A 23,833-nucleotide genomic window follows, 5' to 3' on the forward strand; every position below is an offset into this window, starting at 1 on the left:
AATGGACTACACTTTCTTTTTAGTATCAATTATCTAAATGACATGTAACTATATAATGATAATTAATTGTATCAATTACCTAAATAATAGTTTCCGCCATTAATTAATACATGACATTATTAAAAGATAGTCTTTTTTTGGAATGATCTGCATCCATGATTGTCTAATGTACTTTTAAGTGCATTTAAAAGATGATAAATCTAAATTAACAAGGTCAATCTTGCTTTATTGCAGTTTTAGAGTTTCATTAAAAACATCCATACCTGAGATCCAGGGCATTGTTGGCTAGAACACTTTTCATTTCTGGTGCATACAAACTGACCATTTATGCATTTACTAAGTTAAAGCAAATATTTATGACATACAATAGTAGTTTGCCAATAATTGCATGCATTTTAAAAGACTTTTTTAAACAAAATGAAAATTAGAGATGATTACATGTTAAGTAATTAATAAATAAAATACCATTTTTCACAGTTTTCATGGGAGATCAAATATCCAGATGGATAACTGTTGCCATTTTCATAACAAGAGCATTCATCTATTGCAACACATACTCCAAGATCATCTAGCAATGTTCCATTAGGACAGTTACATCCAGCTACACATCGCTCAACACACTTCGATGCAATATTTTGACATGAGCTATAGCATGCACTACCACATTCTTGATACTCAAGCCCAGGTAAGCATGTTATTTCTTGAAGTAATTAAATAAGAAAATAATAAACTTCAGCAACATTTAAAATCCTTTTTTGTTAACTTTTAAACTTTGGGTAATTAGACATGCAGTAATATCATTAATAGTAGTCTAAAAAAATTGATTGAAATTTCCTAAGAAATAGCATATATAGCTTAACAGATTTTTTAAAATTAACTAACGACACATTTTAAAATTGATACACTATATTGTGTTTACATAGCAAAAAATATAATATATAAAATATCCAACAAACAACTGACAATAGGCCTATTTAAGATCACTCTTTTTTATATTAGTAAAAGCATTAAATGAGTATTCAATTTACTAACCGCACTCAGGTAATATTTTTTTGTTCCTCCATTCAATTACTATACCATTTTCAGCACACTCTTTGGTATATGCAGCAATAGCATTGCATAAACATTTAATACCATCAAAACAGCTGCAGACATCATAGCGACATGATGCAATATAATTACTTGGGTCAACCATATGATGGCATGCATCAAATGGAGAAAGCTTAAGTTTGTTACATTTTTTATCTGCAACACTAGCTCGTTGTGCTTCAACATCGCATGGATGCTTTGGCATAACAGCACTCATACATTTTGAATCATATCGCCAGGCATTTCCAAAGCTTACAGGATTTGTTTCCCTGATACCATTTACTGTAAAGTCATCTAATTGATTATCATTAAATGTTCCACATAAACCACATGTTTTATTTCTAAAGTGAGCTGGAATAGTTACATAAACTTGACTCTCTCCATCAAACAGGATCTCAACTCCTATGTCAGACTTGAACAACACAAAAAGTGATGATAACTAAAAAAAAAAGTATTAAAATACATGAAAAAGTATTCTTAACAACAATATGAATCAAATCCAAAAGAAATTTAGTTTTCTCCCAAAAAAAAATGTTTCATGAATAAGAGCAATGGAGACAAGAATAAAAAGACCAGAATAATTTGAAAAACATTTTTTTATTGAGCTTAAAAGTTAATAATAAATATCAACTAGTCATTGTTTAATCTTGGTCACCTGTTTAATTTCAAATCCTGAAGAAAAATGGGGCATTTTTACAGACACACTGTTTACAGTTACTGTTTTACTGTGTCCAAGCAAAATAGTTGAGTTGTTGATAAATACAGTTATTGCTTTAACACATGGGACTGAATCCTTCATACTGCACCCTGAATTGTCTATAATTACACTAAAGGTCTTTTTCTCGCAGTCACTTGCCATAAGATACTTGCAAATACCATTGAAATCAAACCACTTTCTATCAAAAGTTATAAAGTGAAAATCACCAAAACTTGAGCATTTCCCTAAAAAAGTAAAACAAAATAATCATCTGTATGTTAGTATGAGTTTTTATAATAGTATTGCTGCAATCTTATATGCAACAGAATAACTGAAAATTTTATTAACAATACTAATGGAAACAATCTATATATTTTAATAAATGCTATTTAAAAAATAATTGCTAGTGTTTTTATAAATTAAAATATCTTGAAGCAATAAAATTCTACATACCATTGCATATATTTGTTGTGCAACTCCACTGGCCATGAGTACATGTGCTAGAAAAATATTTTACTAGTTCAAAAAAGAAATATTTATAAATATCAACTCCACTATGATAAATCTCATAGTATATACAAAGTATCCACACAATATGCTGTATGATACAAGTCTGCTATATTTAAAAAGAATAGCAAATTTAAACAATAAATTCATATTTTAAAAACACACATCTTTTGGTAAATTCTCTAAACTTCTTTTTCTAAAATTCTTTCCAGTTCATGCCAAAATATTTATATATCTTTGAAAATATCAACATATTTTAAAATTCATAGTTCACAAATATAATACATAATTTTGAACGTATTCAGTTAATTAAGAACAGCATCTTTTGCATTTATCTTTTGTTATGAATGTTAATATTTTGTGTTGTATTTTTTATATAAGTGATGTATTGTTTTACAAAAACCTATAGTTTAAAAAAAGAGTATAAACAAAAATTAACACCAAAATAAAAAAAAGTCAGAAAATATTTTACCATTTGTTACAGTCTATAGTTAATTGATGACTACTTGGATAAATTTTCTTGTTATGTTCACATGGGCATTGTGATGGGTCAATACAATGACCATCATGCATTACTAAATTTTGGGGACAGAAACAACCGTCCACACACTTATGTTGACAAGATAAACTTTGATGGAAATTTTTGCAGGTTTTAGTACATATAGATCCACACTCTGTATATTGAGTACCATTCATGCAAGTTATAGCTAAATAATATTACAACATCATAAAAATAAAAAAAGGAGATATTTATAATAATATTTACCATTCGTATTTTAGATTACTTTAAACACTAACAATAAATCTTAAAAAATATAAGCTTGAATTTTAAATTTAGTAACTATAAAGTTTAGCAATCTTTTGATACAGTTTTTTTTTTAATGGATTTGTATTATCAGATGTACATTTGATTATAAAACTAAATATATGGTTTGTGTAATAAGTGTGTGATTTTAAAAACGAAAATAAATTTTAAGGATAATATAATCCTTTTTTTTTTTACATAAGTAATTATAAATTTGAATGCAATTTTTATAATGATTAATGAGGTATATGATATTGTAATTATTTACTCTAACCACCAACCAATAGAATCTACTACACTAAAATACATTAATTAAAAACTTACAACATAAATTTTGGCGCCAATTAAGCACTTTCCCCATTCTTCCACATTCTCTTGAATATTCTGTCAAAATACTGCATAAACAATCCTGTTTACCTTTACAAGACAATAAAACATCTATGCACCTTGCAAAATAAGGATCAGGATTCACTAAGCTATGGCAAACTTGAAAGTCTGGAGCTTCAATCAGTTTTTTGCAAGGAGAACTTGGACTTTTTATTCCATCTGATGGTAAAAGATCCTGTAAAACATCATTATCATAGCATAATTCTCCGATTTTTGTTTTCTTCCAGCTTTTACCATAACTTGATGCTGTTTCAGTGATATGACCATTAATATCAGCAACATCATCAATTGGGTTTCCATTAAAATTTCCACATAAACCACAAGTTTTGTTTGCATACATTGGATGCAATTCAAGATAAAGAGACTTACCATCCCATTTAACATTTAAACCATTCCATCCATCAATAATTACATAACCTGCTATATTTTCAATAAGAACACTTTTTTTTATAAATGGCAAAACTACAAACTGGTTATTTACAAAAACCTCATTTGATGCTAACACAATATCGATATCTCCTAAATATAAAGTTATCAATTGATCTTTATGGTCAGCACCATTGTGCATGTGAACAACAAAGGTATCATCAATGCAATCTGCAGCCAGCTGATAAGTGCATATTCCAGGGAATGTTAAAAAACGATTGTCAAAAGTTTTAATAAATGACTGACTGCTTATGACGCAAACAGCTTCTTTTTTTGGCAACAAAGGAACTGCAAAATAAATTAAATAGAATTCTAATTTTTTGTGTTTAATAATGGAGCAAATATTCCAGAAGATTTAACAGAATTCGAAATATATATTTTGTAATTAAGTTTTTTATAAGTATTGTACTATATAGCATATATTAAGTTTAACATTTAAAAGAATGTATTAAACAGCAATAATAAATGATAAATTCAGGGTGTTAGCAAGGATTTTTCAATACCACGTTTTAATATGATATTTGTAATTCATTTTCTCCTTTCGGAATTTCCTATTTGTTTATTGTTTCAGATTGTTTGAGGTTTTTTCATTAGTAGTTTTTATCATTTCTATTTACATTTTAACAGCCATAACAGATTACAAGAAACTTATTATTACAATAAGGTATCTGTAGTAAAATTCAATGCATCAAGTTGAATTAATAATAATTGATTATCAACAAGATTCACTACCACACTTAATTACTTTGGAACTACACTAGTTGTGCTCCTGTTCTTTAATACACTTTTTTATATAACATAGAATAAAAAGTTTTATATAACATAGAATAAGTAGTTTTGAAGATATAATCTCCATGTCTTTTAAAAAGTTTGAAAAAATATAATCTCCATGTCTTAAAAAAGTTTGTTTTACATTTTATTTTTATAAATTATCCTTTTAAGCCTCTAAGAAAAACAGGTATGAAAATAAAATAACATGAAATGTATATAAATAATAAATGAACTAAATCATTCTGTAAGTGTACACTTTTTAGGTATGAATCTTGAATGTATTTTAAAGTGTCTTAATTGTTCTGTAGACAAACATATTTTTATAAATGTCAATTGATACTTACCATAAACTGTACAGTCTTTACCATAATAATCTTTATGGCAGATTTTTTGACCCAATTTATCACAACTATAATTATCACTTTCATTAGCATAGCAGTACTTATCACACAATATACCAAAATAATTATCATTGCATATTTTTTCACCATTTTCAAGATTACACTTGAACTGGTTTGTTTCAATACAAGAAACATTGCAATCCTTTCCATACCAAGTCTTGTAACAAATTTTCTGTCCATTTTTACTGCAATTGAAATGGTCATTTTTATTTTTGTGGCAATAAATATTGCACTCACTGCCAAAATAGTTATCCAAGCAAACTTTTTTACCATATGAATCACATACATAACCAATATCTTGATTACAAAATATTGCACAATTATCACTGTACCAGTTGGGATGACATTTTTTTCCTCCTATATTTGTGCAGTTATAATGTCCATCAAAGGAATTATTACTAGCCTTACAAAAAACAGAACATTCATCACCAAACCAGTGCTTATGACATTTTTTAAAACCTGATTTATCACAATCATATTGGTTAGGCACACTTTTACAATATTTATAACAATCATTGCCATAAAAGTTTTCTGAACAATAAACAGAAATAGTAAAATTTATTGCTGACACTGCTCCTTGAATCGAATAAAGTTTTGGAAGGGAACTCTCTTGATAGAGACTTGCTTTAATTGAAGCAGTGCTATTTAGTATGTCAATAAGTTCATGTGTATCTGCATCAATATCATCAACTTGAAATAATATATAAAATAATTCTTTCCATTGATCATTAAATGTATACTTAAGAGGGTTTTGCAAGTTTGATCCCAAAATTGACCCAAATTTAATTGTATTTTTGTCTATATATTGGTCTGTTACAAAGAACCCAATGTCACAAGCCTCTTTATTAATATTGATCACACTTGTTGTAGAAGATAAACACCCAGTTATTCTTGGATCACATGGATTAATATTGCAATCTGTTGTATCATCACAACAAGATTTACTGTTTTTATATCCATTGAAGTTAATAAAGGTAAGTAGGTGTACCACAACTACTCCACTGCTAAGAATTTCCTAAAAGAAAAAAAAAAGGTAAAATACCACATAAAGAAGTTTCATATGTGGGTGGGTATGTTTACAAAAAAGTATTTTAACAAATAGATTTTAATTCCTTCAAATGGACGAATTGATAATAATAGATTGGATAAATTTAGGATAAACTTTAAATTCATCAGTTAAGGTGAAAATGAAACTGAAATTAATTTGACTCAAAACAAACGCTGAATTTCCTCTTTTTATGAATATGTTACAAATTTTTAAGCGTTGATTTCATCAGAAAAGTAAAAAATTAGTGAAAATTGCTCGATTTAATTTTTAACAATCATGTGATGATGATTTATAAGCTAAATAGATTATTACATTTCTAATTTAACAAAAGCACACTAGTAATTGAACTATGTTACTTGAAATCTTATGTTCCAGAAATAGAAGAATTAAAAAATAAAATACTTTTTATACATATCTATGTTAAAAAACATTTGTCAAACTTTGAGTGTTATTAAAAAAAAAAAAAAAATTTAAGAGCGCGCGCATTCAGATATTTACAAAACAATAACACAAACTCGTGTCTCATAAAGTATGGAATTTATTTAAACTTTAAGTTTAAATTAATGTTTAATTTTTCATTGCGAATCTTAAAACCAAAGCTTTATACCTACAACAAAAAATAGGCTCAACATTTTATTTAATCGAGAGAACCTTCGCTATCCTGGCCTCCCTAAGTTCATTTTTGTTTGTTTTTTCTTGTGAAAAAATTTCTAGGTTGGGCAAGCGGCCACATTACTCAAACGTGCTATCGCATTTGCTTCACGCCACGCTCCAACTCCTTATGAGCTAATTGCTAAATGATATATTTTCAAATCAATTTCTCCATTAAATTTTCCTAAGGATGCCTATGCAGGCGCACTCATCAAAAAAATGAAAACAACTTATTTAAGCAGAACCTTTCGTTTTTGTCATATTAGTGGTAAAATTAGTAAATAAAAAGAGTTTTTGTTAAAGCCGAAAATAATTTAAGAGCTGAGAAATTAAAATAAGAGATTGTACACGTGCATAAAAGATAGATTGACACCTTTTTTCTTTTATTGAATGGTTAAAGTTGAAAACTCGACTTCGTTACATTTGTACGCCTTTGTATTCGTATATGACGAAAAGCTTTTGGAAATCAGAGAGATATTTTTTGTTCAAAACTAGTTTTTAAAACTTTAGTCAATAATAACTTACTATAATTTCAAAAAAATCCAAATTTTTGGAGAGCTGAATCAGACAAAAATCTTAAGCTGATATTCTTTAATATTCTTTAATATTCTTTAACACTACAACAATAAACAATACTCATGTACCTTAGCTTATACAAATACTCTTATCTTTATTAATACTTTCTGTGTCTTACTGTTTCTTACTATTTTATTACTGTTTCGGCGTTCATCAATTAAGTACTACATCTACAATACATAGTGTAACATACTACATCTATAACACATAGAAAGAAAGTATCAGCATCTTAGTACTAGGAGTATTTGTTAATTTTAATTTGAATTTATCAGTACTTGGTAAAAATATATTGAACTTGGTAAAAATATACTGAACTTGGTAAAAATATACTGAACTTGGTAAAAATATATTGAACTTGGTAAAAAAATATTGAACTTGGTAAAAATATATTGAACTTGGTAAAAATATACTGAACTTGGTAAAAATATATTGAACTTGGTAAAAGTATATTGAACTTGGTAAAAGTATATTGAACTTGATTTTTGTTGCTGCAGTTATTACTTTTAAGGTTGTAATGACGTTATGCAACTAGAACTTATCGAAAATGATATAGTTTAAAAGTATATACAATAAATAGTATATGATATGGTTTAAAATTTAAAAAATTAGTAACAACAATAATAATAATAATAATAATAATAATGATAATAATAATAATAATAATAATAATAATAATAATAATAGTAATAATAATAATAATAATAATAATAATAATAATAATAATAGTAATAATAATAATAATAATAATAATAATTATAATAACAATAATGTTAAAAATAATAAAAATAATAATATAATAATAACAATAACAATGATAATAATAATGATGATGATGATGATGATGATGATGATGATGATGATGATGATGATGATGATGATGATGATGATGATGATGATGATGATGATGATGATGATGATGATGATGATGATGATGATGATGATGATGATGATGATGATGATGATGATGATGATGATGATGATAATAGTATTAATAAAAATAATAATAATAATAATAGTAGTAATACTAACAATAAAAATAATAATAGTAATATTAATAATAGTAACAATAACACTAATAATAACATGAATAAATAAATAAACTACTGTTAGTGTTAGTGGACTTTCACAAACCGCTTTAAAATAAAGAAAAATGGTATCCCTTTTTTATTTTTATTTTATTTTTTATTTTTGCAGGGTTGGCGATTTAAACAGTCGAGGATTTTTTGAAAGGTGGGGTATTGCTTTGCATCTTTGTAAACTAATATCGTAATGTAAAATGTAACAACAAGCAGCATAATATTTGAGATGATTGCACTTGCATCAATCTGATTTATTCTCATTTTGAAATTGAAAAAGTCAAAATTGAAAAAAAAGTCACCAGCAGAAAAAACCAATCGAGCCCCGACTATCTATTTTTTAGCCCGATTGTTCCAAGTATCCTCAACTCTTCGACTCCCAACCCTTGGTATTTTGACCAATCCGAAGTACTCTAACTTAAACTTTAAAGAAATTAAAATATCATAATTAGTTGCTATAATTTCCAATTAATTAAAGTTCCATAATTCAAAAACTACTCGTATTAGGGTCAGTTTTCACTCATCCGTTTTAGTTACAGGAAAGGGAAAGAGAAAGGGATGGGAAAATTAATCATGTGAGCAAGCGCAGTGATTATTTTTCAAAACTAAATTACAAACTGTGCATGCTCAAGTGATTAATTTTCCCATCCCTTTACCTTTCCCGTAGCTAAAACGGATGAGTGGAAACTGAGACTTAAAAAAAAAACAGCAATCGCTTTGGTTTGCTTGAAATTAAAAAATGTTTTTCTGTAACTATTGTAGTATTTCAACACATAAAAATTTGAAAAATATTCAACTTATTAACGAGGGTCCACTTTCTCGTAGACAGTTTGATTTCATAGTTTGACACATATTCTAAAATTCTTTGTTTTTGAAAGTAAACAAAATTTTAAGAACATAATTTCGCGCTTCTATTTATATATTAATATATCGCCATATATTTTTTTTGTACTTGAATATATTTTTCAGTACCGCAAAGTTTTTTTTTTTTATTTATTTTACTTCAGTTTAGGTCAAAGAAATTGTCAATTTCAATAATTTTTGAAGAACAGAAAAAATTAAAATAAATTTCTTAGGATGATGTTACGTAGTTAAAATTATAATATTTCCAAGATTATTATTAATTAAACCTTATTATTCTGTTATTAAAGTGTTTAGGAATCATTTGTCAATTATTTCATCAATTTTATCTATTTTTAAGGCTTTTCTTTTATTCACACATTATTAAGTGTCCGAAGCAATGATATTTATTAACTGGATGTCTAACTTCACAAAGATTCCGTAAGAAAAAGTGAAGAAATTTTTAAAGTTTTTAATGCCGTTTTATTTAAACTGACAATTATTCATTCTTGCTTTGCTTTGATTTATCATTGCGTCATTTCAGGCTGGCAAAACAAACCTGGGTTGGCAAAATATTTGCTTCACTGCGGAAGCGAGATTTAGATATCTTGTTAATATATGATTGGTAAGAAGTTGAATTTTATCGCTACGACCGTGAAAACCATGTCAGTCAGCATTTTCAATACTGCTTGTAATATTTAAAGCAGTAGAATGTAGATGGCGAATGTTAGCGATTTTGGTGTCTTTTTTCTTCAGTTTTAAATTAGAGTGCTTTTGTTAGTCAAAAAATAAAATGCTTACTAATTTTCTTCATCTTAAACGACGGTATTTCATAATCTGGAATAAAAAAAAGTGCACTGCACTATTTATTAACGATGTAACGATTAATTTTGAGCAACTGCACTTTCTCCTCTCCCATCCCCCCCCCCCCCCTCTCTCTCTCCCAATTTAGTGATTGATTATTGAATTTCATGCTGATTAAGGATCGTATATAAAAAAATAGGTCTCAAAATCAATGTAGAGTGGTCTAATCTGAAGTTGAAATTCCAAAAAATGCAACAATCGCAAATACTCGCCATTTTAAGCAATCTGACAAACGAGCTATAAAACATGTTATTTGTGTGAAACATTGGATTTCTTCTCGTGAATTTTAATTTATAACAGAATTTTTGACTATGTTTTCATTAAAAATCTTTATTAGAGGACGAACTTTTATCGAATAGTAAAAATAAAATTTCTTAATGTTGTTTACAAAAATAAAAACTTCTTTGAAACATTCCTTTTTATATGAAAGATATAATGTTAAAAAATATATACGAGGTAACTCCTCGTATACTTGAAGTATTAAAAGAAAGTCAATAGTATAGAATGTATATATATATATATATATATATATATATATATATATATATATATATATATATATATATATATATATATATATATATATATATATATATATATATATATATATATATATATATATATATATATATATATATATATATATATATATCATGGCCTACTTTATTTATACGGCCGGATATTTTGCATTTTGAAAAAAAAAATAGAAGGCCAGTTTTCAAAATCGTAATGTTTCGAAAACTTAAGACTTTTTGAATATTTGCAAATGTATTTTACTTTCTAAATTTAAAAAGTCGACAAAAGTAGTTTATATTCATAAATTTAGATACTAAAAGAATATTATATAAGAAATAAATAAATAAAAAGATATCAAAATAAGCCTTTACTTTAAAACTTAGAATTTAAGTAAACAGACACAATTTAAAAAACAAGAACATTTATATAAAATCTTTAAATCTTTTTATTTTTTCATCAAAATAAAAAATTGTATTATATATAATTTATTGAGTTTTTACAAATTTTCTCTTTTTAAAAGATTTTACATGATCAACAGCTACTTCGCTGGTAGAGATAATTCTTTTATTATTAAGAAAAATGTTGATAACAATTCTTCCAGCAAGTTTTATCCCATTTTTCTCATGCATGGGACAAGAAAAAGTCTGAAAAGAGTCACAAAAGTGATTTAACAAATATTCTAAAGCTTGTCGTGCATGTAAATTAAATTTCTTTATCTTGTTATAAGAGTAGTCAATCATAGCAAACGATGTGCAAACATAATCCAAAAGTTATGGTGAAGGAATAGTGAGACCACCCCTAGAAATAATTATTAAATAAGTATGATCAGGATTGCTTTCATCAATATTAGCACAACATAAAAATTCTTGGCAACATGTACCAAAGCATTTTTTTAGTTTCTTTGTTATATATCCAGCAATATGAGCACCTACTCTACTTTCTGGTGCTAGATTCATGATTTCTGGAGTACACTGAGTTGTATCGATATCAAGAAGAAAGTTTTTCAAATCTGTTAAATTATTTTCTGACTCGAGTGGTACTTTCAAACTATCATCAAAGTTAATACTTTCTCTAACTATACTTTTGATTTTTAATATTTTTTCAGAAATAGTGACATCTTTTAAACCAACCAAAAATCTTCCACCACTCATTTGTCTATATTGTCCAAATCTCCTTTTTAACTAATCACTTTGAAACCTCCCAGTTAAAACAAAGTTATATGTCATTGAGTCCTCAATCAATGAGGCATGACAATTAAGTGTTCTTATCAATGCTGCAGCTGTTTGAGCACTTAAAGTAAACTTCTCACAATTTGGTACCTTTTGCAATTGCCAGGTTTCAATCCAGTGTGCCATTTCCCTAAGAAATTCAGGTCTTTTATCTCCAGAAACAACTGCATTACCTAAAATATTACACATTGAATACTGACTTTTTGAATTTGATAAAACCCAACACTTGTAAAATAATGTCAAAAAATCTGCACTACTTTTAAGATCAGGGAAATATGAGTGAATTGCTGCAGAAGTAGTTTCATTAAAAATTGCAAGCGCTAGAGAAACATTTTGTTTAAAATTGCCTGGATGTAATACTTTCATTGTTATTTTTGGTGCTTTACGCAAACCAGCATCAAGAGCAAGGTCTTTTTTCATAAATATTGTGGAAGGTGCTCCATTTTATTTCTCCAACACATACAATTATAGGATCTTTAAATCCATCAAACTTAAAATCTGGAAATAAAAATCTTTTACAATTTAACAAATTATTTCTGATATTTTTAATAAGATGTACAACATCGAAACAAAGGTAAATCTTTTTTAGATTGTAAATAAAAAACAAATCTTCAGCTTGTTGATTTGATGCACAAAGGATTTTTTTAAAACAAGAAACATTAGAGGAATGGTTGTCACACACAATAACTCTAACATTAAATTCACATTCAGTAAGAATATGAAGACATTCAAAAATTTCTTCTTTCAACCATTCAGCATTGATTGTTTTTTTAGGTGATGATTTAATCACATATGGAATGTTTTGTTTCAGGCCAACTATCATAAAACAAACTATTCCATTATACAATTCTCTAGACTCATCACTACCAATCATCTCTCCACCAAAATACTCTTTACATTTTTGCAAGTACATTTCATCAAAAATCAAGCAAATGTCTTGAGATATCTTCCCTTCTAATTTTAAATGTTTTGCACAACTTAGAGCATCAATATTTCCACTAGTTATTTTTTTAAGTAAAGATATTGATGGTAAAGGCAATTCTTCACGCAATAGTTGGTATGACTGTGTTGAAGTATATCGTAACATCAGTGAATACTTTATAATTTTAGCTGAAAAAATAGGTTTCTTCATCTACTTAATTTGCTGTAATTCAGTCAATATAGATGAAAATTGTTCAGCTTGTGATTTAATGTAGGTAGGAAAATTATAAAGCATACTTTTACGAGATAAACAACAATCTCTTCCATGACGAAACCACTGAGGCAATGGCAGGGGTGAACCTTTGTAAAATAATTTAACATGCATCTCATTGTTTATACGAATGCACTCTGTAACTTCAGGAATAGATAAAGTACTATGACTCAATTTATAAAAAATTACATGATCATCATACTTCAAGAATGAAAAACCATCTGGAGCAAGACTTTCAGTAATATCATCAAAGTAACTAACCAAATCACTCAATAAAAACTGTCTATATTGATCTGGCTGAAATATTCTTTTAGTTGGTGATTTTCTTAACGAATTAGAAGATTTTATAAGTTGTGATGGACCTTCTTCAGGGAAATTTGTGCAATCCAAAATAGTTGGAATAGCTTTTTTATTAATCGAAAACGTTGATTCGTATTACCTTTCTTATAATATTTTTTTTCAAAATGTTTTATGCATATTACGGAAGAATTAGTAGGTGTCCAATCTTTTCTATTTACAAATTTAATCCAATTTTTTTTCAACTCTTCATTTTTGGAAACGAAAATACTACTGTAGATACTTCACCATCATAATTTGAACGACAATTCACAATACAACATTTGTTAACCATATTCTTTGAAACTCCAGTTGCTCCTTTAAAAACGCCTCACGAAAAAACTGGCAAAATATCCGGCCGTATAGATAAAGTAGGCCATGATATATATATATATATATATATATATATATATATACACTGGCGAGCAAAAAAAAGTGAACAGTACAATTTTTCAGTAAATTATGTATTATTAATCAATTAAAAATATAATACATAAAATATAACATATCGCTTATATTAAATACATATACATACACATATATACAACTCATTTTGAAAAAAAAAATTAATATTTTGTGTGGCCACCACCATTTTTCATCACTTCATTTAATCGACGCGGCATCGACTCAATTAAATTTGTTATCAAACGGTCAGGTATCGTAACCCAAACTTGTTTTATGGCTGCCCAAAGATCATCCAAAGATGAAATATTATTTTTATGGACCTCTTTATCCATATAGCCCCACAAATTTTCAATGGGATTAAGGTCTGGACTTTGGGCAGGCCAATTTTCAAAAAGGAAGATATTGTTATCCTTGAGCCATTTTTTAACTTGTTTAGACGTATGGCAAGGAGCATTGTCATGTTGAAATATAATTTCATCTTTCTTTGAAAGATAAACGTAAATTCTTTGATAGTACGAACAAAAATAAACAAGCTTGTATGAGTTTCTGACCAGAGCTCTTTCATTTTATGCGTAAGCAGTCGCTGTTCACTTTTTTTTGCTCGCCAGTGTATATATATATATATATATATATATATATATATATATATATATATATATATATATATATATATATATATATATATATATATATATATATATATAAACAGGTTAAGTTGTTTTAAAGTTCATTGCAGTCTATTCCATAAAAGAATTTTTCTACTTATTCCATAAAAAATTCGAAAATATTTAGTCAACAAAGTAAGATTTCAGCTAAAAACAAACTGGCGTGATAATTAAACGCGACGTATTCCCATAACGTTCTATTATTTGAAACTTTTATCACAAAAAATAAAAACCAGGTTATTTATACTTTTAAAAGATAACTTTTAAACTTGAGTAATCATTTTTCAAGATGGCGAATATTAGCGATCTGTTGCATATTTTTGTACTTTTAACTTCAGATTAGAACACTTTACATTGATTTTAAGACCTATGTTTTAATACGATTCTTAATCAGCATAAGATTCTCTATCATAATCAATCATAAAGTTAGGGGGGAGGGGAGGGGGAGAGAAATTGTAGTAGCATCATTAATTTAAATTAGAAGGTAATGATGGTATTTGTTACAATATTTTACTAGTGTTATATACAATTCTAGAAAAACATGGCAAGTTCATGTTGCTCTTTAAAGGGAAAAGTTGGTCCCTCTATTCTTAACACTGATTTATCTCATTTGGCTATTGAATGCGAGAAACTCATTCAAAGTGGGGCAGATTACCTTCACCTTGATGTCATGGATGGACACTTTGTTCCTAATATTTCCTTTGGTGCTCCTGTTGTAAAATGTTTACGATCACAAATTACAAAATCGTTTTTTGATATGCACATGATGGTTTCTGAGCCAAAAAAATGGATAAATGATATGTATGATGCTGGAGCAGATCAGTATACATTTCATGTTGAAGCAACAGATAAACCTGCAGATATTATTCGTGCAATAAAAGAAGCTGGTATGAAAGTTGGAATTGGTGTAAAACCAAAAACTGATATTAAAGAAATTTTACCATATGTAAATGATGTTGATATGGTTCTTATAATGACTGTTGAACCTGGATTTGGAGGACAAAAGTTTATGTCTGATATGTTGACAAAAGTAGAACTAATACGTAAAGCATTTCCTTTCATGGATATTGAAGTAGATGGTGGTGTTGGACCAAGCAATATTGAAATAGTAGCAAAAGCTGGAGCTAACATGATTGTATCTGGTGTTGCAGTAGTAAAAAGTGATTGTCCTGAACAGGTTATATGTGAACTTCGTGATTCTGTGAACAAATGGTTACCAGTTCATAAAATATGATGTAAAAAAATACACAACTTAAATTTTTTTTAATCATTTGCACTGACTGATTAAGTATTTAAATCTATAATTTAGTTTAGCTCAGTTTATGTGCAGTCAAATTATTTTTTCTAAAAAATAACAATGAAAAATATTATTGAGTTTTCATCAACTATTGTTTTCACCCAACACCACCAACCCTAACCTTTATCTAAAAGTTTGAGGCAATTTCCAATTCTTCTTAGATATAGGTCTGGAACAGTACATATTTTTTATATTTATTTTGTGCATGTGTGTGTGCTATCACTATGCAAAACTTAAATTTATTTATTTTATCCAGGAAGTCACTATGCTAAAGATCAAATTATAAAATTTTAAGTTTTCTACCCTCAAAAGAACTCTTAAAATTCCTATTAAAAATAAATACCTCAAAATGAACTAATATTTTAAGTTAGAAATGAATGAGTATGTCTTGTTCAATTCATATTTGTGATTTAAAATGATCTTTGGATGTGTGTTAAGAGCATCTTAAAAGTATTCATATATATTTTTAATAAATACATATGATGTATTTTAACATATATTTATGTATTTTAAATAAATACACATGAAGAAATACAAGAAATAATATTAAACAAACATTTTAAAAGTATTCATATGTGTGTTAAAAAGATTTTAAAAGACAGTAGTCTTATATTAAAGAAGCAGTAATACGTTTTACTTCGAAAATTCGACTTAATCTATTTTAAAAACACAGTTAATATAAATAGATTCTTTAGGACAAGGTTTGTCTTTTAAATATTGCGACCATTTAAGTAAATCTCGATTGTATTCCTCGCAGGTTAGAGGTCGTTGAATAAAGGCACTGGAGGGGTAATAATAAAGAAAATCTAAAAAATCACCGATTGTACTCTAAAGTTTAAATGAATATTAAAGTGATTTACGATTTTTAAAAATGCAGAGGCGCTCATTAATCTTCCTTAGAATGATTGTGGAGATATCTTCCTCTCTAGCTCCGGTGACCACTATATTTTTTCTGTGAAATTTTGTATTTGAAAAAATTTTGTGTCACTTCTAAATTTTTATTTTTCTCTATTAAATATCATTAAAATAACTTTAATCTTTTTTTCAATAAGCTTCATTTATTTTTGCTGTTTTTTAAAGGAACTTAACTTTAAGTATCACTTTCGCGACAAACAATTTCTTAACTTTCCTTCGAAAAACATTTGAATTAGAACTTCCGTCCTCCTTTTATTTATTTTTTTCGCAAAGGAATACATCCCCTCTCTAGTAGTTTATTAACGTCGAGAGTTACGTCAAGGTCAATAAAAGGTCACGGAATTCTTTTTAAGCCTACTTTTTAAGACTGAGGGAGTATAAATGCCTCTGTAGAGAAATTTTGAAATGGTTATTGTTGTGATGGTAAACAAAATGAAACTCAGGAAACGTTTTCCGCTCACTTAAGCTTACTTTAAAGATGACACTTAAGGTCAAGAGGCTAATAAGGAAGAAGTGTAAAAGAACAACTGACGTTTTTTATGAGCGGAATGAATTTTTGAAATTCTGCATCGTTTTTTTTTTGAAGATATTTACAAATAAAATATATACTATGCTATATATATATTTCCTTTCTTTATTATTGCGTAGATGTTTTATATATTACATAACCTATAAATTATTGGTGTATATTAATTTTTTTATACTCTATTTTATAAAATTACATTGTGCTTCATTTAGATTAGACTACTTTAGGTTACATTGCCATATCATATTTTATCCTTTTGTCCAGTATGTGTCTATTTTCAAATAAATTAATTTGTAAATTGATAAGGGAAAAACGATTCCTTTCTTCATGTTAGCTTAAAAACCACGAAAAAGAGTATATAAAAGAGAAAAAAAAGAAACTGAAGAAAAATCTCACCTGAACCAAACTTAAAAGGAAGCAGAATGTTACAACAAAATTCATCTTCCTCAACTTTTTTTTACGTTAATACTTTTGCTTATGTTCAAGTGATTGTGCAATACCAGGTCTTAGGTTCTAATTGCAGCCAATGATGTCATTTTTTAAATATTCTATGTAATTTAACGTGTTGGTGATACTTAACGCTCTGTTTCGTCTAAACGAGTGTACCGGTAAATGTTAATCTATTCGGTACGCTTCTAAGATGTCAAATATCACCGCGATTAACGGCGAAAGTGCTTATTGAAGTATTTACCACAACTTCATCATTTTTAATGAATTATTTTTACTTGTTTATTGTTTTTGTTGTCCGACAAATTCAGTGCATTGTTTATATGGATCGAAACGCGTTAGATTTGTATCAGACAATATTTAATTTTTAAGAGCCGCCTTTTTTATAAAACAAAACTATGGTTTAAAGTTGTATACCAACTTTTCATGGCACCCTTTTTTTTTAATCATAATTGGATATTTATCTAGAAAAAGATAATGAAGACTGTTAATAATAATCCTTTCAATCTTGCATAAAAACTGTTTATCATCTATAAAGCATTTATGAAGGCTTATAAAACAATAGAGGGAACTGTTAATGAATTTGTGCAGTAAACATTTTAGGAAAAAAGATACTGATTTCAGCAACACTCTGAACTAAAAGTTGATAAAAAGTCTCATGCCCTAATGATTTTTAAGGCAATACTCTGAAATTATTAGCAAACTGCCTACTATTATTATTAGTTCTTTTTTGGGTACATTTTTTAAGTTAACCATTTACATTTTTTTGTATAAGATTATTGCTTGTAAATTTGCTTTCTCGGATAGAAGATTTTGTATAATCTTCTATCCGAGAAAGTAAATTTACATTTAACGTCAGGGTAGGGTATACATTACTTTTAACATTGGGGTAGGGTTTTACTTTTTTAAAAAGAAGTAGTTAGAGGTTCTCCCGATGAATGAATCTAAAAACTTCAGTAAACATAAATAACAAAACTAAATAAAAAAACATGGGAATTTTAATGCACACACTGCATTTTAAAAAATATCATTCACTTGCACTTTGCACGAATGCATATATATATATATATATATAAAGAAGCCAAACAATACCAACACAATCCTTTGGAAAAAACCGACAAAAGTACTCCTAAATATTTTACATAAACCTATTAAAAAATGAAGGTACGAAAATAAACATGGTGATACAAAACAACAAAGGATTTTGTAACATTAGCCACGGTTTGTTTTTGAAATGAGCGCATGCGAAAAGAATTCTTATTGAAAGTGCTGGATTAAAAAACAAATCAAAAAAATTAAACAGTGGTACTTTAGGAAGTTTAATATTGAACAAAGTGTAATTGAAATCCATAAATAAACAAATAAACTTTTGTATACTACAGACAGACGTGCTTACTTTTGCCTGCACGATTTTTAAAAACTTTTTTTATAACAATATGAAAGTATTTTTAGTGCTGAAGGGATACTTTAGCTCTGAGTTAGTAAATTTTTTTTTTTTTAATTCTAAGTTAAAGAGAGATTTATCAAACCAAATTTTATAAAATGATACAAACAACTGAGACTGATATTTTGTCTGTCTATGGATTGCACATTCTTAAACAACTATTCTTAAACAAACCAGATTTTTAGGCTTTATTACTTATAATTTTATTAGATTTTTTAAAAATTTTTAATGACTATTTGTGCGCAAATGAATTGATTCTTTTTCAGCTTTCTCTCGTCACTCTGTAAACCACTAAGAACCTTTATGTCGGGGCTCATCAACATCGGTTTTATTTACGTCTTATTTTTAAAATTTCCAAAAATTTCCAAAAACTTCTGTCGTTAGAAGAGATTTTTTAAAATTACTAAATTTGATAACTTTGCATCTTTAAATATTGGGCAAAAAAAGTGTATGTAAAAAGAGGGGGTAAAGGGCGGGGGTGGGGTGGGAATGTCAAATCAGTGGTATCTCGGCCCCTCCTATTTCGATAGCCATCTATTCATTTTCTTTTTAAAGGTTTTAAACTCTTGATCAAGAATATCACGTGATTCAGTAAGTTTGTTTGATATCAATTACTTGTAATCTTTGCGAGATTTTTTCTCCTTCACAGAGGTTTTCTCTTTCTCAGAGACTTTTCTCTTTCCAACAGGTAGTAAAGCACAAAATAAGAAGAAGAAACGGAGTTTCATTTCAGAAATAAAAGTACAAAGTAAGGATAGGGCAATCGTTCGACTAGAGTATTTTTCCGGATTTTCTGAGCCCAAGTTATTGATATACTTTTAAACTTTGAAAATTCTAAGAATCAACGGATTTAAATTTACTCTTTAGGCCTCCTTAGGGCTGATGTAAGGTTGAAAATGTTAATATATGAGTTCTTCCTTAATTCAATTGGTTACTTGCATACCTTTTATGCACACTTTGCTGTATTCTTTAGCTGCATCTATCGCTTTACCTAGCAATTTCTTTGTAACTCCTGCTAACAGTTAAATTAAATTGAATGTTATTAATCTAATAACAAATTCAAATCTTGAGTGGAGGTGTGAAGTAGCTTCGTTTTTTATATCAAGCATTCTAATTGGGGTGATGTAAAAAGGGTGGCGACCGGAAAGCCCCCATTGTAGCCGTCCCTGGACTTTAGAGATTCACTAGACTAAATTAGCCCGAGCCTCGTTCATCCCCTCGATAGGCATAGGGTAAGTAAACCTTTCATAGAACTCAACAAGTTTCGACCATCTTGTCAAAAAGAATACTACGGTTGCAAAAAGAGTACTATGGTTGCAGTTTTCTTCAGAACAGCTTATATTTGTAAAAAATTCGAAAAAATTTTTTCCGCTTCTGAAAATTAAAAAAAATCATTACACTTTTATATTGCTTCAATAATAAGAGTTTGTTTTCTTTTGTATTATAAGTTAAAATTCGGAGATTCTTTTAAATTAGCTAAAGCTACGTTTTTCTGACAATGAGTCTCCTTTTCGGAATGGAAGACGACAACCTGACACTGCTTGTCTGATGAAACAGACGAGTAGTGTCAACTCTGTTGTTATCAATACAAGCAGCGGTTGAATTATTCAAGAAATTTTTTGCTGACTAACAAACAAAAGGAAAAAAAGCAGTAAAAAACCGTGTGAGAAAAAGAAAAATTGAGACTCACCAAACATCATTGGTTTGGAATGCTGTTATTGTAAACTGAAGTGTTTTCGAATAACTCAGAGCAAGAAAGACTGGATCTAATGGCAATTGCGCTTACTGATAAAAATGCACACGATACATTTCTCTGTTTTTTAGTGTCAACATAGCTAATTAGAAGGCGTTTTCGCTTAGAAAATGCCCGACCGAATGAAAATAGCTACAGATACTTTTCTGTCTTTTTTGGTATCACTAAAAAACGCGTCTAAACGATTAAGAGTGCTCAAAACACCACTGGTAGTTTCTTTTTCATGTTTTTATAAATAGCTGTAAGTATCTTGCATCCTTTTAAGAATTTAAAAAGCTCTATAAATTGATATTAAAATTTTTGTTTTAACTATTTAATTTAGCATCGAATTGCTGTTTGTTATTCATTGTCTTAGCATGGGTTGTGGCATATGCTGATTGCTAATTTTAACACTTATTGATAAAAAAAAATCTATCCGTAAGGTTTGACCTTCTATAGATAAAAAAGAGAGGAAAGCATAACACCAAAACATAAAGAGACTTATCTCTTCGTTTAATGCTCTTTCGTTAATCAAAACAATAAAACTGTATTTACTCGAGCACCTGAAAATCACCAAAATGTTCTCCATCTTTTAAGAGCAGCAGGGATACTTTCTCTAAATGTGCTGCGTCAAAATAAAACACACACTGTTAAAAAATCTTGATCCAGACCTTTTAAAAGAGTAAAACATTATATAAAAAGTTGTATGATCGAGTCGAATAATGAATGAATGTAAGGACAGCTGAGTAATTCCATATAAAAAAAACGAGGACTGGCACCTTACCTCACCAAAATCCAACAGGAAGTTTAAAAAACATATGTACTTTGTTTGTAGAAGAGTACTTACATGTGGATTGTTTGTTAAATGGCAAAGATGTCTATATGTATATCCTTTTACCTTGGGATTGTTTCCAAGATGGCATCAGTCTCTTTACATTCATTAATTTCCTTAGATTCATTCATTAAATTCATCATCCAACTCGTGGATATTGACAGCTGAGTAATTCCTTTCTCTAAATATTTTTGTTTCAGCTCGTTTTTGTTTTTTTAAAATCACAAGCTGAAACTTTGCAGAAATATTTAGAGAAAATCTGTATTTTTTTTTTCTTTTTATTCCTGTCCGTTTAGGATTTACAGCAAATTAAAGTTTGTTCAATTTTGACTAAAAAATGAGAAGGGAAAAGTGCCGAAAATGTTTCCCTTTATTATTACTCTTAAAGCGGTCTATATCTTTCAAGACAAGGCAGCATAGTTTATTTTAAGATCCACATAATGCAATTAATTATGACAATAAAAATGTATGTTGACACCTGTAGCTCTAGAAAAATCTGTCAGATGTGTATCTACATTATGGAGTAATTGTGTTTTGGTCATACGAGTGAGACTTGAATAATAAAGATTGTATGATACAGAAATGAGCAAGATACCCAGCAACTATGAATGTATTGGTTGAAAAACTTCAAGAAAGGAAGATATGAATGGTAACAGAATTTTTTAGAGGTGATTTTTCAGAACACTACAAATTTGTAGTTTAGGAAAAAGTACAAATCCTTCATTAGAAAAATTTAAAATGTACATTACATCCAGTGATTATAAATTTCTAAAAAAAGATGGGGGTTCTCAAACACAAATGTTATTTCATTGTTTCAGATGATATGACACGTGATGTGAATATGGTATATAAATTTATTGAGATTGTTAACAATAAGAGTAGACGTTTTCCCTCCTCACAATAATATTAAAACAAATCTTCAAATTTAAAACATCAAATCAAATACTTTTCAGATGAGTGTTTAGGTCAATATAAAAGTTGCAAAAATCTTTGTTTCCATTATGAAGATTTTGATCTTTCTGCTCAATGGAATTTTTTTTGTGATGTCTCGGTAAGCAATCTTGTGATGGAAAAAGTTGTACAGTTAAGCGCTTAGAAACGCAAGCAAGCTTGCAAAGAGTTATGGGTAGCCATATTTTATCTTCAAACGCAATCTATAAATATTGCAATTAAATAATGAAGATATATATTTGATTAACATTTTGTCAGAAGATTTAATTTTAGTGAGAAACGTTTTTAAGGAATGATCGGATACTGCAACTGCCATACCTGAAACACGATGTTACCATCAGTTTAAACCACTTAACCGTAAAAAAAATTATATTTATTTCGTCTTTTATTATCTTTAAAAAAACGTGTATCGTTTCTTCTTGATAAACTTAATTCAAATAGGCTAAATGGTCCTTTAAATAGCTACAAGTAGGTAGCCATGTTTGTTTTAGTTATTCAAAAGTTTTGTTTAGGAATTACCTTGGGGATTTACAAGATGCTATACTAAAATTTGTTATTATGGCAGAATATGTCAAAAAGTACAAAAGTGAGTAAAGAAAAAATAAGCAAGGTGGATTCTAGTACCATTGGAAAATGCTGTTAAAAATGTTGTTATGAAAGGCATGTCACACAAAACTATATTATTCTAGGGTCAACTTTAGTTAAGCATTTGAAAAAAGTTGGAAGAGGTGAGGAAATGACTAAAAGTTTAGGTCAAAAGAATTCACTAAATGATACACACAAAGAAAAATTATGCTACTACTTTTGACAAGGAAGTGAGATAATGTAGTTAAATAGATGACAGATCTGTTTTATTTTAAAATTGTAGTTAAAATGATATTTAGACTTCTTAAGTCAGAAAAAAGAAAAAAGCCACTCGTGTATGTAATTTACTGTCGAAACTCCCATTTTGGAGTAACACCCGGTGCCTCAACTTCTAGAACAAACAAAAATGTTTTTAAGCCAGAAAGAAGATATTTTAATTATAAAATAAACACATTGTATAAAAATATATTTTTGCATCTTATTGTTACTGTACTGTTAGTTCTTATTCTACTTATTGGTATTGTGAGGGTGGCGTTTTTTTATTGAACTCAAGTTATTTATTTAATTTAACTTTATTTTGTGTCATGTTTTGAGGAAAGGGAAAAGGGAAAGGGAAGTTTGGG

General features: G+C 28.3%; 3 protein-coding genes and 1 pseudogene across 4 annotated transcripts in view; 1 reads left to right on the forward strand and 3 right to left on the reverse strand.

The window, feature by feature from the left end:
• The window catches only part of LOC145190650 (uncharacterized), a 33,269-nt gene extending 15,358 nt beyond the window's left edge, over positions 1-17,911 (reverse strand). Inside the window, exons 1-9 of one of the 2 annotated variants that reach the window (XM_090089696.1) lie at positions 17,616-17,911; positions 5,027-6,098; positions 3,423-4,199; positions 2,766-3,000; positions 2,240-2,286; positions 1,745-2,031; positions 1,033-1,528; positions 466-700; positions 264-336 (exon numbers count right to left, since the gene is read on the reverse strand). In XM_090089696.1, coding sequence (XP_089945822.1) covers positions 264-336; positions 466-700; positions 1,033-1,528; positions 1,745-2,031; positions 2,240-2,286; positions 2,766-3,000; positions 3,423-4,199; positions 5,027-6,098; positions 17,616-17,660 — 3,267 coding nt within the window. In that variant the 5' untranslated portion in view covers positions 17,661-17,911. Of the gene's footprint in view, positions 1-79; positions 337-465; positions 701-1,032; positions 1,529-1,744; positions 2,032-2,239; positions 2,287-2,765; positions 3,001-3,422; positions 4,200-5,026; positions 6,099-17,615 lie in introns of those variants that run through there. The other variant, XM_090089697.1, reaches the window with a different exon arrangement.
• On the reverse strand, positions 11,084-11,805 carry LOC149886653 (uncharacterized). The gene has a single exon (XM_090089528.1). The coding sequence runs from the start codon at positions 11,803-11,805 to the stop codon at positions 11,425-11,427; it is 381 nt and encodes a 126-aa protein (XP_089945654.1). The 3' UTR covers positions 11,084-11,424.
• LOC149886654 (uncharacterized) lies at positions 11,158-13,706 on the reverse strand (annotated as a pseudogene).
• Positions 14,901-15,848, forward strand: LOC145190429 (ribulose-phosphate 3-epimerase-like). The gene has a single exon (XM_080067298.2). The coding sequence runs from the start codon at positions 15,023-15,025 to the stop codon at positions 15,713-15,715; it is 693 nt and encodes a 230-aa protein (XP_079923424.2). The 5' UTR covers positions 14,901-15,022; the 3' UTR covers positions 15,716-15,848.
• Positions 17,912-23,833: the final 5,922 nt, after the last annotated feature.

This window comes from Hydra viridissima, unplaced genomic scaffold (assembly GCF_058129835.1).
Source record: "Hydra viridissima isolate aposymbiotic clone 2 unplaced genomic scaffold, HvirCarnegie_v1 scaffold_6, whole genome shotgun sequence".
In the NCBI taxonomy this organism is placed as follows: Eukaryota; Metazoa; Cnidaria; class Hydrozoa; order Anthoathecata; family Hydridae; genus Hydra; species Hydra viridissima.

Excerpts from the sequence above, each read along its gene's own strand:
- LOC149886653 (XM_090089528.1), bottom strand. The coding sequence starts at position 11,805 with ATGAGTGGTGGAAGATTTTTGGTTGGTTTAAAAGATGTCACTATTTCT.
- LOC145190429 (XM_080067298.2), top strand. The coding sequence starts at position 15,023 with ATGGCAAGTTCATGTTGCTCTTTAAAGGGAAAAGTTGGTCCCTCTATT.